The sequence below is a fragment of the Lactuca serriola genome, chromosome 1 (genome assembly GCF_051521515.1).
Source record: "Lactuca serriola cultivar US96UC23 chromosome 1, Lser_US96UC23_V15, whole genome shotgun sequence".
Lineage (NCBI taxonomy): Eukaryota > Viridiplantae > Streptophyta > Magnoliopsida > Asterales > Asteraceae > Lactuca > Lactuca serriola.
Genome location: NC_136408.1, coordinates 35,636,695 through 35,650,901, shown reverse-complemented (window position 1 = coordinate 35,650,901; position 14,207 = coordinate 35,636,695). Strand labels below are relative to the sequence as shown.

General features: G+C 36.8%; 1 protein-coding gene across 1 annotated transcript; it reads right to left on the bottom strand.

Moving 5' to 3' along the window:
• Positions 1 to 8,887: 8,887 nt before the first annotated feature.
• LOC145083076 (coiled coil protein) lies at positions 8,888 to 13,859 on the bottom strand. The gene is given in 11 exon segments (XM_079023355.1): positions 8,888 to 9,437; positions 9,639 to 9,713; positions 10,949 to 11,061; positions 11,180 to 11,592; positions 11,987 to 12,047; positions 12,180 to 12,229; positions 12,352 to 12,371; positions 12,374 to 12,452; positions 12,547 to 12,625; positions 12,759 to 12,885; positions 13,477 to 13,859. Coding segments are annotated over 9 exon segments (1,161 nt in total). The 5' UTR covers positions 13,788 to 13,859; the 3' UTR covers positions 8,888 to 9,437; positions 9,639 to 9,713; positions 10,949 to 11,040.
• Between the last annotated feature and the right edge of the window lie 348 nt (positions 13,860 to 14,207).

Sequence of the window (14,207 nt, the reverse complement as noted above, 5' to 3'; positions counted from 1 at the left end):
GTCGAATAAAACTGTTGTCCAACAGCTCCTGAAGTTGCGTCATGAGCTCCTTCATCTCCGTCGGTGCTAATCGGTAAGGTGCCTTTGCTATCGGTGTTGTTCCTGGTAACAAGTCTATACGAAACTCCACTTGCCTATCAGGTGGTAATCCGGGAAGATCTTCGGGAAAGACTTTCGGATAATCACACACAACCGGTATATTCTACACCTCTTTCTTCTCCTTCTTGGCATCGATTACGAATGCCAAGTATGATGCACATCCTTTGGACAAACATTTCCTGGCTTTCATCAGGGAGATGATTCCAGAATTCACTCTGCGTTTGTCCCCGTACACCATAAATGATTCTTTTCCGGGTGGGTTTACCTTTACTATCTTCTTTCGGCATTGAATCTCAGCATCGTTGGCGCTAAGCCAATCCATACCCAAAACGATGTCGAAACCGTTTAACTCTATGGGTAATAGCTCTTCGTGGAATTCGTTTCCGTTTAGGTCAATGACGATGTTCCTAATACGATTACTAATAGGTACGAATTTGCCACTGGCAACTTCTACAATCAGGGCATTATCTAGTTTTTCTACAGGCAATGCTAATTTCCCACCAAATTTATGCGACACAAAGGAGTAGTTGGCTCCGGAATCAAATAGTATATTTGCAGGCAAACCATTTACAAGAAAGGTACCTGAAGCGACGTCTGCTGCCTCCTTCGCAGCCTCGAGCGTCATCTGGAAGGCTCTCGCCTTCGGCTTCGGTGGTATGTTGGGTCTTCCTGACTCCTTCTTCTTCGGGCAATCCCTTGAAATGTGCCCCTCCTCGTTGCACTCATAACAGACCTTCTTAGTGAACGTGCATTCATTGGCATAGTGCCCAGGCTTTCCGCATTTGTAACAAGTGACCCCTCCGTCACACTTCCCAGAGTGCTTTTTCTTGCAGTTGTCACACCACTTCGTTTCTGATCCTCCTCCTCTCGAACCAGACTTCGAGAATCTACCCTTCTTACCGGACCTTGAGGATCCGTCAAATTTCCTTTTCTCGCCAACCTCGACTTTGATGGCAGCTCTTCCCTTAATCATATCCTCCACAGACTTGGCAGCCCAGATAGCTGCCTCCAAAGTAGGTGCCTGACGCACTGGCACCGCGTACTCCCATGGTAATCCCTTTGCGTACTTATCAATTTTTTTCAGCTCATCCGGAACAAGACGCAAGGCAAATTCCATCTTTTCTGTGAAGTTGTTCGTGTATTCATCGATTGACATGCTCCCCTTCTTTAGGGTTAGAAACTGGTTCTCTAGCTCGAGCAGGTTTTGAGCTGAGCAGTACTTTCGTTTGAATTGTACCAGAAATTCTGCCCATGTCAGTTCCAGGGGTTTGTTGGGGCTTAAAGTATTCCACCAACGTACAGCGCCTCCTCGAAACTGACGCACTGCAAACGTGGTATGTAGCTTCCCTCTGCAACCGCATGTCATGAAAGCTAACTCCATCTCCGAGATCCAATCCATGACTCCGATTGGATCTTCCTTTCCCGTGAAAGTCGATGGCTTGCAAGTCTGAAAATCCTTGTACTTGCATCCATTTCTCTCGAATCCATCATCTTGGTTATTTTCTTGAACTATGGGTTGGTTGACTTGACCAACAGTTCCATTGTAGTCTCCTTCCTCAGTCTGCCCTTCGTTCAACTCGGGCTGTTCGATTTGAATAGTGCCTTCCTCTCGATTTTGCTGGAGCAAACGTCTAGTTTCCTCCATTTGACGATCCAACATAGCCTGGATCATCGCTTGCACTCCGGCCATCGTGACTGGCTCAGGTGCAACTTCTTCTACAACAGGTATTTGTTGAACCACTAGGGGTTGGTTCCTATCTCCATTCGCGTTCACGTTTCCGCTACGGGTCCTTGCCATCTTGATCTATACACCGAATAAGGTGAATTTAGATCTTTATTTAGGATAGACGTTTGAATCGTCCTTATCACTCCGAAACGTTTACATGCTAGTTCTAATATCATAGTCGTACGTTTAGAATCCTAAACACATAAGGTTTCCAGATCCGGTCGGCAACAGACCATAGATCCGAACAAATAACAGCATATCATGCACAAAGCATTTAGCACATAAAAGCATTTTAGGCACAATTCCTAAAATAGGCTAGTGCTCTCACCTCACAATCATCGCTTAGCATTCTAAGTTTAAGTCTAGAAATCCTACAAATTCCTAGTTCGCTTAAACTAATGCTCTGATACCAACTGTGACATCCCCAAAATCACGGCCAGAAAAGACCGGTTTGTTTATGCTTTGTTTAAAAATCAGAGTTACATTTTAAATGAAAGTGTTGCGGAATTTGTCCCAAAACAAAAATATGATAAAGATTTATCAAAAGCATTTCCATAGAAATGTATTTCATTAAAAGACTCGAGATGTCATGTTCGTACAGATCAAAAGCATAAACAGTACAATATAAGCCTTACTACATTATTTCATATCTACAGGCCTATATCCTTAATCCCCCGTCCAAAACATCACACCTATGCTCATGCGCCACTACCTGTAATACATAAAACTGAGTGGGTCAGGCTTGGGAGCCTGGTGAGCACATAGGGTTTTCAACCCACAATAAATAAGTTTATTAATTTCATCAATCAACAATAACCCGATTACCCGTTCCCGTTATCCTCACTTTACATCCCTAAACACCTATCATAAGGGACCTAGCCTAAGGATCATCATCGGGACGGACACTACTGCTAAGGGGATTCCTCAGCAATAAATGTCCTAAAGGCAACCATGTGGGGGATGGAGTACACCGGTGAACACATCGTTCACAAACACCTACAGGTTGCGGGCCTGCTAGTGTTCCACTGGACTGTCTAGAAGAGTCCGTGGTCGTCATCCATACTCCGCTAGATGACAGAAACAACAACATCAACATCGAGGCCTCTCATCATTTTATCACACATCACCTATTACATCTACCCATGTTTTACCCCAACATTTTCGTAGATATAAAATACATATACAGTTTAAATCATTGAAAATATGTATAACAATGTTCATCCAGCATAGATAGCAAGTATTCAGATAATATGCACACATAGCACGTAATTTATATAAAATATTTCATATCTATGTGTAAGCTGAAAGTAACTATGCACTCACCTGATTAGGTGGTGACTCAGCACTCGGACAGCGCTTCGATACTCTCAAAATGATATTCCTTCGATAAAACCTAGTACCAATACCACTAGGGTTTAGTCTAACGATAACCGGGATTAATTAATAGTCTAGCTATTATTATTATTATTATAAGCGTTAAACGATACTTATATAACCCATAATAATAGCCCAAGTACTTATTATAAGGTCCTAATAACATTACTATATTAAAACGTAAGCTAAACTAAAGATAGGTTAGGCGTAGCTCACTTACAGCGAGTTTTCTCGAAAACCGGGCTTCGCTGGAGCAGCGTTCCCGAACCGAAAGGCTCTTTTCTCGGAACTCCGGGAGCCTCGGGGCTTCCTTCGGGTGCTAGGGGGTTTACCTAAGCTTTAGGGGGTATAAGGAGGCTTAGAGAGAGAGTGTAGAGAGAGAAAGAAGAGGGTTGAGGTGTGAAGAGAAGAGAATGCCCGGCACCTCTATTTATAGGGGTGCTGACTGGTCTACTCGCCGAGTTGGTTCATGTGGTGGCCTTCTGGTGGTGCCACGTGTCCGATTCTGGTGGTGCCACGTCACCCCCTATCGCGTATCAGCCTTCGAACTTAGAAAAATCATAACTCTCGCATACGAGCTCCGTTTTCGACGTTCTTTATATCCACGCGTAGGTAAAATAAAGATCTACAACTTTCATTTAGACTCTGTCGGCTAATTCTTGACCGATCTCAAATTTAACAGTAGGAGGCCTTTAGACTGTTAAATGACCGCGAAGAATTCGTAACTCCTTCATACGAACTCCGTTTTCGTCCATCTTTTTGCCGTTGAGTTCCTATTAATGAGATCTTCAACCCTCATTTAGGTCGCGTAAGCCAAAAACCGCTCGAACTAAAATTCGAGTTTCGGACCGTGCACTACTAAGCCGAATCTTAGAAAAATCATAACTTCCTCATACGAAGTCAGATTTGGGCGTTCTTTTTATCGACGCTCTTAGTTTAACATATTCTACAACTTTTGTTTAGATTGCTAAGGCTAAATCTCGCTCTATCGTAAATTCACTATTTACGCTTTCCGGTGTCGTGTCGGTTTTGCCGTAAAACTTCGACGGGCCATAACTTCTTCGTTATAACTCGGATTTCGACGTTCTTTATATGTACAGAAACCTTGAGACATATTCTACAACTTTATGTAGAGATATCGGGATTATCTCATACTTTAATTTTGACGCTTATTTTTATTTTTTATTAATTATACATTTATATTTAAATAATAAACACATAAACACACATAATTCACATAATACTCAAATATTTCATCTTTATTACTTCAAAAATAGTTACAAGAGTTGACCTAGACTATTACATTGACAAAAATGTTTAGTCCTGAAACCCGGGCGTTACATCAACTCCCACTCCACCCGCTGCTCTTGTTTTGGCCATTGGGCAAGGGAGGGGCAAGAAGAGGAAGGCTCCTTCAAAGAGCCACCACAAGGGAAAGCCCCAAGATGGTACCTCTTCTAGTGGAACCAAAGTTGGTTCTGCTAAGCCCAACTCAAACCCAAAGGAGGCAGAGTGCCACCACTGCCACAAAATAGGGCATTGGAAGAGAAGCTGTCCGGAATATCTGCAAGCCATCAAGGATGGGAAGATCAAGCCGTCTTCCGCAGGTATTTACACAATTAAATCTAATCATTCATCACATGCTATTTCTTGGGTTCTTGATACAGTATGTGGTTTTCACATATGTTCTGATTTGCAAGGACTAAGAAGAGATAGGGATGTGGAGCGTGGAAGAATAAATCTAATCATGGGGAACAGAAGATCGTCGTCTGTCACCAAGATTGGAGTGTATTCTTTAGCGCTTAGTAATGGATTAGGTTTAGATTTAAATAATTGTTGCTATTCGCTAGATATGGCAAGAAACATCATTTCATTTCATGGTTTGTTTAGACAAGGATTTAGATATTCGTTTGATAATGAGAAATGTTCGATTTATGCTTATCTAAATGGTGTTTTATATTTTGAAGCATTGCCTTGTAATGGAATTTATGAAACTGTTATGGTTGTAGATAACCTAGGAAATGATGTATTATGTGTGGATTCTTCCAATAGTATGGATAAAGCATGCTTGTGGCATTGTCGTCTTGGACATGTCAACAAGAAACGCATAGCCCAACTCCAAAATGCATGATAAAAGCATGACATTCCTGATTGTTCAAAGCATAAATATATTTTAACCATGACTATTATTCTATGAAACATTCACCAGACATTCAAAAAAACCATACCAACTGTTCAAAATTAAAAAGATAACCAACATTCAAACAAACAAACCACTACCATGTCATACATAATCAAAGATTTCTAAATCTTCCAAAAATTTTATTCACATCATTCTAATGTGTTCCTTATATCGATCAATTCCCTCACCATTTTTAATGAGCCTCCTTATCAACCTTTCCTTATTCCTTTGATTTGTTAATTTTTTTTTTGTTCTTGTGCTTGTTTATTGTATGTATATAATACTTTGCAGCATACATGCAACATAAAATATGTAAGCTTCTTATTCTATAGAAAACCTTATTTACCTAAGTCAAAATTCCACATTTCTGCTTACTTACATGTTACCAAAATACTTTTAGATCTGTCACATTAACAATACACCATAATTGGTTGTTCTTGTGCTTGTTTATTGTATGTATATAATACTTTGCAGCATACATGCAACATAAAATATGTAAGCTTCTTATTCTATAGAAAACCTTATTTACCTAAGTCAAAATTCCACATTTCTGCTTACTTACATGTTACCAAAATACTTTTAGATCTGTCACATTAACAATACACCATAATTGGTTATAAGTTCCTTGGATTACTAAAGCACGTTCATCCTACTTACTGAAAGTAACTTTGCTGTAATGTATTTTAATAAAATTACATTATTTCTTATTTTCTAAGAAAAATCATACACTAATCAGTTATAGTTACATACATATTAACCAGAAGACTAACAAAATATATGTTCTTAAAAAAAATATCTTAAATTAACAACAAACATTAATCATCGTAACATTCTACTAATATTTACAAGCATAAAACTCAGAATAAATATCTAGTAAGATATAATGTTGTTAAGTCAATCGAATTTGAAACAAGTTAACTCAGACTAATTGCAAACATAAAAAGTCAATAACATTCTAAAGCTTTACAACAAACAGGAGTTTCCATTAGTTACCAAATCATGAAAAATAAATCAATAATCCATGGATTCATAGTAATTGAAATCATATAGAAAGAAAAATCATATAAACATTGAATTCATAGAAATCAAACTCATAAAAAATAAACTAAAGGATATGTTATTTTCATCTTACCCGATGTTGAAATATTCATTCTTGATGATCATAATCGGAATAAAGAGATCCAAAATCAGAGGTATTCAAGATTTGATTTATGGTAGAATGAAATCATGGTTTTTAAAAGAAGAACCAGAATTAGTTTCTTAGGGTTTTATTGAGGGGTTTTGGAGAAAAGTATCATACTTAAAATCGCAATCGATTTAATGATGACAGGAAGATCAATGCGAAGCAAATCAAAATCAAGAATAAGAGAAAGTTGAAAGATATTCAGTTCTTCCATCGAGATTGCATATCACGAAGAAATATGATTTTTAGGGTTTGGTGGTAGGTGAGGGTTTTTCCGGAGCTTGAAGAATGAATAAAATTGTTTGAATCACAATTGCAAATCAATTAAAAGTAAATTTACGTTACCACCCCTCCGTGTTTTTCACTAATCCTGAAGTTTGAAAAAATTACATAAATGTCACCGCCTCTTTATGTTTTGTTTTGATTTAATCTCAGCCATAGATCATGGTGGTTGAATGGTTTAGATTTTGTCCCCATGTCTCACAAAATATCATTGTCTCAATTGAACTCAACCCTATATATATATATATATATATATATATATATATATATATATATATATATATATATATATATGAAATCTCTATTTAGTCACCATGTTTCTCAACCTGACTCACTCACCTTCTTATATCACAAGTAGCGGTACAAATGTACATGCATAACAAGAGATTCAAGGAGATAGAAATGTAAATTGTTAGTCTAAGGCACTCTAAGGCGTGTTTGTTTTGTGTTCATGTTCACAAATCAACACGAAATTAACACAATTGAGCATGTGTTTTTCGTGTTTGCCGTTTTTGTCGTGTTATGTTTCATTAAGTATGAATTAAATAAACTAAATAAACTAATGGTTATGTAATGTCATCTTTATCGTGTAAAGTCGTGTTATTGTGTTTTAATTGGTTCGTTTTCGTGTTAGTGGAAAAAAACACGACATCGTGTCATGTCGTGTTCATATTACATAAAACTTTATCGTGTCGTGTAGATAAAAATACGAAACGACTGCCCAATTTGACAGCCTAAATATACCTATTTTTACTTAAATCTAGGAAAATGATGCTTACAAGTACCTAGAAAAGGTAAAAGTTTAATTTAGTCAACTTACCTGCCATAGAGAAACAATTTCTGCGAACTGGAAGTTCCGAAGTTGTAATAGGTATACATCACATCCACTATTTCTCAATCTCCATGGAAAAATGTTATTTTCTTTGAAACTAGAAAAAAAAAATCTTAATCCTTGTTTTTTTAGGAAAAATTGTCTGCAACATTAGAACAAGAGTTGTTGAAGTCAAATTCCAATTTCACCAATGAAAGTATATTCTAAAGAAACTGTGAAAAACATTCCCATAAGACTTTTGATTTCTTCAGCTAAATCATTAAAAAACAAGGTTTTCAGTAGAGGTGGTAAAAATTGACACGACACGAAACCCGACACGAAATAAACGGGTTTGGGTAAGATATTTCAACCCGTTTAAATAAACGGGTTGACACGACACGACACGAAAATTAAACGGGTAAGGTTAGGGTTGAGAATTTCAACTCAAATATGACTCGAAAATGACCCGTTTATTTATATGCAAATTTTTTGAATTATTTAAATACACTAGAAAGATACAAAACCAAAACCATAAGTAAAAGAAAACCTTCGAATTGAGTCGTTTTGTAATGTTGATATGACTTAGCCGTCTAGATCAAGACTTAATTTCAGTTTTTCCATTCTCTCCCAAACTACCCACTCTCTTTCACCACTCTCACATCCTCGCGACATTTTCATCCGCCTCCCCAACTCCCACTCTTTTAATTTTGTCATCTGAAATTGCTATGACTTCATCTATTCTGCCTCCAAATTATTAGTTTTTCCTCCCCGTCTACCCAACTCCTACTCTTTCAGCATGCTCAATCTTTTAACCTCACATGACACGACATATTTTAAGGTATAGCCCTAACCCGAAACCCGACACGAACTCGACACAAAAATAAACGGGTTGACACGACACGACACGTTAATTAAATGGGTCGGGTTATGGTCAAGCACTTTCAACCCGTTTAGTGTTTCGACACGACACAAACCCGACACAACACGACACGATTGCCACCGCTAGTTTTCAGCCCAGTTCGTTTTATTTATAGCTTAATGTTTCAAGTTTATCGGAATATAGTAATAAAATAAGTTCTTGTTTAGTGCTCAAAAATGAAAGAAGAAGGTTTATTCATCGATAATCAAGCGTATTTATCGATTCATTGGGATTTTTAATAAGTCCAATATGATGCATTCCTGACATCAAGACGTGGACGATTGTAATTCAAGGACAATGTTCAGCCAACAAAGTCAATAAAGCTCGGATCTTTTCTGTAAATATGATCGAGAAACTGTTAGGCTGATGCAAATCTTTTAGATGTTTTAGTAAACGGACTTTTAGCCAAAAACATGACCATTGGCGCACACACACAAGCCACAAGGTGCTTGTTGAAATGACTAACACATGTGGTGTTAAACCGTAGCAGGCGACTTACAAGAATTTGATTCAAAAGTAGTTGATGGGGAGGAAAATTGGGGAATCTTTTAATCTCTTACTGGAGCAGCAGAAGGTTGAGCATCAAGTAGTGTTGTCCAAGAGGAGGAGGTAGTTGAAAGAGGATCAAATTGTGCTAAAAGATCATCATCACCACCGGATGCAAATGGTGGTAGAAAAGATGGAGGATGAGGCAGTTGACCATGAGCATTCATTTGTGCTATCATATAATGTCTCATAGCAGCGTATTTGTAGGAAAGCCGGATCTTGAGAAAATGAATAGAGGCCCCAATATAGTGCATAATCAAGTGCAGTTTCTATCAATTATTTGCCCAAAACCAGTTTACCACATTGAATTGACGCCTATAAAAGAAAATAGGAATAAGATATTTGAATGGATAATGATGATGTTTTTTTTCTGGAACTAGATAAAGTGTCTTAATTTGAGCAAATGACCATTGTACCCTCATATACATTTTTGTTTTTAAAATAAGATATTATCAGCTTAATAATTATCATATATGATTATACACAAGAAAAAAAACAAGATGAATTGCATGAAACCTTTTGCACGCTCTATTTAAGTTGATAATCTCTTTCGTCTAGAATTTCTGTTCCACCTTCAACAATTTCTTGTGTCTAGAATCATATATGACAATTATAAGTTTATAATCTCTTATTTTATATATATATATATATATATATATATATATATATATATATATATATATATATATATATATATATATATATATATATATATAAAATCAGACATCATCATTACATATTCAGATACGTATTCCTAATTGCTTTTGCAAGCGTCAATTCAATGTTAATAAATTGATTTCAGGAAAACACAATTGACAGAAAATTGTTGTTGGTTTTGCAATATATTATGACCTCTATCCCTTTCTTGCAGAGCACGTAGGGTCCAGGTTTCGAACTTCCAACAAACATGTTACTATGGGACATCATATGATAACAGAAATGAAAGTTCATGCTCAACTATCTCACCCTCCACCTTTTCTACCACTACTTGCTCCCAATGATGGTGGCGGTGATCTTTTAGCACAACTTGATCGTCTTTCAAGTACCTCCTCCTCCTCCTTATACAAGTGTCGGCACCACTTGATGCTCAACCTCCTTTTCCACTTGATACTCGTGCTTCAGCCCAGGTGCTTGTTGAAACACGAGTATCCAAACTTGGGGGCGATTCATGATGCTTTGGAGTTTTTTACTGCGTTGAGTTATAAATGAAGTCCTTTGGTTTTGGCTTACAAGAATGTGTTTAAGGGTTTTGTTGATGAAGGTAGAGAATTGGAGGTGGTATGAGGGGTTGGGAATGATTTATTAAAAGGGTTAGTTAAAAAATAAAAATAAGAATAAGAAAGGAGTAAAATGTTACTAACAATGACTTAAGAGTAGTTATTAATGGTGTTAAACAAAACTACCAACCATTTAAGGAATTAGAATCATAAGAGGAGTAGCACTCAAAACTGTCCTGGACTTGAGACTTTTTTGAAAACCGCATGGACCATTTAACACACACCCCGTTTAAATCCTGCTTCCAAACTATTCAAACACCTTGATGCCTTTGGGCCAAAGGCCTTTTGGTAACTTTGTCTTGTTAATGTGCATTCTTTGTTATTTTATTAATATTCAAATAACTTATTAGTATCATGTGTCTGACATGTGTTTCCTAAGATTCCACATTTACATTTTTAGACTTAAAGTCGTCTCAAGTTATCAATTGTAAGGGCTTTTTTTTATTTGACCCAAAAAAAGCTTAACCCCATTAGTTATTACATAATGGACCACAAATATCAATATGACAATTGACATAGTTTTTTAATTTACTTGCAATATGTACGTACCCTATGAGTTGTCAGTTCCAATCCACCAATTTCTCATTTTGCCTCTGAAATTTATACTCATCAAAATACAAAGTCATCATTAGCAGAAGCAATCATTCATTGGCTTCTCTGCGCTGCAAATCATAACACCAAAGGAAACAAGAAAGACATGAAATAATAATTTTCAATTCATGAAGAAATAAATTTTGAATCAGAAAGCTAATAAAAAACATCATAGATCTATAAACTTACCATTCGTTTGCTTATATAAGGCTGCAATTGCAACGATGAATCATCAGAATGATTTTTTTCATCCTTGAGAGGTTTCTTGGTTTCCACCTGAAATTCTTTCCGGGAGTCTTTTCTGCTTCCTGATTGCCATACTCTACCGAAATTTGGAAGCCAGCTGGCATCAAATCTCTTAGCAGGTAGTTCCCCATTTCTCTCCATCTCCATTTCTATCTTTCTTCTTTCAGCCCAAGCAGCTCCAACCCTTTTAGGATTTAACTTTGACTTTACAGGTTTTATCACAGGATCTGTTTCCATTCCAAGATCACGGTGAGTTCCGTTCGTTGCATTAAACCAAGGAGGGGGTGCTCCGGAATGCACGTTTCCGGTGTCCGTTTCATGGACTGTAGAAGAAATTCGAGTGAGCTTCTGCAAACCTGTCACAAAATTAATAACATTTTAGGTGGCATGTGGTTCTACAACACTTGTTGTAATAGTAATATAGAGAAAGGTTAAATGTTAGTTAATGTAACAACATTTCACCTCTTTTCCCCAATTTAAGCAAAAAAAGAAAACGTTTTTGTTATGAAATATACAAACCACGTTTCATTCTAGGACCAAAATATGCATAATTTTATCATTAACATGTTTAACCAGTAAAAACATGGTTGTATAATTCGTGTCAGTTGCATAATTGGTAAAAAGGTGAGACATTGTTGCATAAATTGGTGAAGAAAACAAGGTTGCATAAAAAGGTGAGACATTGTTGCATTAATTGGCAAAAAGGTGAAACATTAAGAGTGGCAAATAAAGTGAAATTGTAAATGATACCTAATGAACTATCATCCCCATTAGCTTCCCTGTTATGTGCATATACCTGGCATATCTTCCCCTATCACATTAGTGTGTGCCAAAATAATGGCAAAAAATGAACCCAAAGAACAAGCAGAAAATAAACCAATTTTGTCAAAATTATAATATGTTGTCACGAAAATAACAGGAATTATGCTCATTGGAAACATACCGGTTTATTGTCAGGATAACCTTCATTTAAGCAACTTTTGCCTGCATTACCTGAGTAGTAACATTACAATGCGCACAAATGAAAGTTTTAATGAGTCTTTATATAAACCATGAAAGTAAAATAACAAGGGGTAAATCAATAAATTATGTATTATGGACAGACAATCAATCACCTTTTAAGTTACTTGAACGCTTTGCATTTGAATCCAACAGCAACAATTTGTCATCATAACCTCCGGACATATCTGAATGGGATACCTGATATTTCTCATTTGTATGATATTGTAAAGGTGAAACACCATTTAGAAAACTTGAATTATGTCTGTCAAAGTTATCTACATAATCAAATTTCAGTTCATTGTGGATATCATTTGAAGGTCCAATCATAGGGCCATGAGATTGTTCACTAGCACCTTTGTTCTTCATTGATATGCACTTCTTTTCATACTGCAAAAACATGTAGACTGAAGTCATAAGTGTTTGTAAGGTTCTACTTATAAATCTGTCTATTGTCTACTTTTGTAGTGTAAGGCATAATATAAACAAGAAGATTTAGCTTAAGAGGCTAAAAAATAACTACCTTAGCAATATCTGCCTCTGAAATCCGGAAACCATCAATTCGATCCATTCCCCCACCATGTTTCCACATAAAACTTTTTAAGTTTTTCAAGTGATCTGCACTTGCAAGATGGCTGATTGCATTTTCACTGACAAAAACAATTTGAAAATAAATAAGATGACTGTAGCTAAACACGACTTTATTTATTAGCATGAAACATGGTTATGTTGATTTTCCCTTGAAATTGTTCGTGACTGGCATCACAAAGGGCATGAACTTCAAACTGGGTTCTACATGAAAATTTGTTTTTCAAAATTGTCTGACAAGCATATGAATACATAAGGATGTCTGGATGTGCCTCTTCAAAGTGATTATTGCCTAAAATCAGATCAAACGGTTGATTGAGTTATAGGTACATAATTAATTTCCTACTACATCACCAAATTCCTATAATTTTAAGCCTAAATAATCAAAATCAAACACTGGAAACGGATTAATTTGAGAATTTTAGACTCACATCCAAAAATCCCCTAATGTTCTACAGCTTTGTTCGTGTAAATGGTCAAGCCCGTCTAGAGTCACTAGAATGCTACACCATTAAAACCTAGGAGGTTATAAACGATAGAACTTATAACCAGAAGATACGAGATTCTGATTCTACTTAGATATCTCAATGAAAAAAAGCAGATTATGCCTGCTTAATATGTGTAAATGCGTACGATGGTGGTAACTTGCTCACCAGGCAAAAGAACTGTCGTTCTCCGCAACATCAGAATCGCAAAAGACGCACCAAAACCTATTGCGAGACGCAAGCTCTGGACGAAGTAAGTTAGGGTTCTTAAGAAAAAGCCGTACATCGGAGAGTTTGGACTGAAATCGAGATAGGAAAGATGAGAGCGATTTGACGTGGTTAGGAAGGTAGTTATGGCGGCGACCTAGATTGTGATTGAGCTTGCATACTTTACAAAACTCAAAATTGTTGTTCTTCCCTTTCGTTTTCGAGTTCCTTTCCGTGGTGTTAGGGTGCTTCGTCTCCGATGGTTCTTTCATCGCCTACGATACGAACCAAAACTTCGATATCCGAATACTTCTTGAAAGAGACGAAATATTCCTATTACGTCAATGCCAATCAATGTTTTAAAATACGGGTCATTGACTGGTGTGATGACCAGTTCAGTTCATAGATCAACCTGTTCACGGTTCAACTATCGGGTCAATCCGGTTTATGATCTTTTTCCGTTTTTTTCTATTTTTACTTTCCAGTATAATGAATAAACATATAAAACCAATAATTTGATATCCACAAAGTTCAAACATTAAAGAAACAGCAAACGGCTCGTTGTTTTTGCGTTCGCTATTTATATCCAATTAACCAAACCTTATTAAAACGGGTCAATCCGGTTTTAACCGGTTCAACATAAGCGGTCGAACCGCGGTTTAGGAGAAACCCGGCCTGTTCGATCTAGTCCG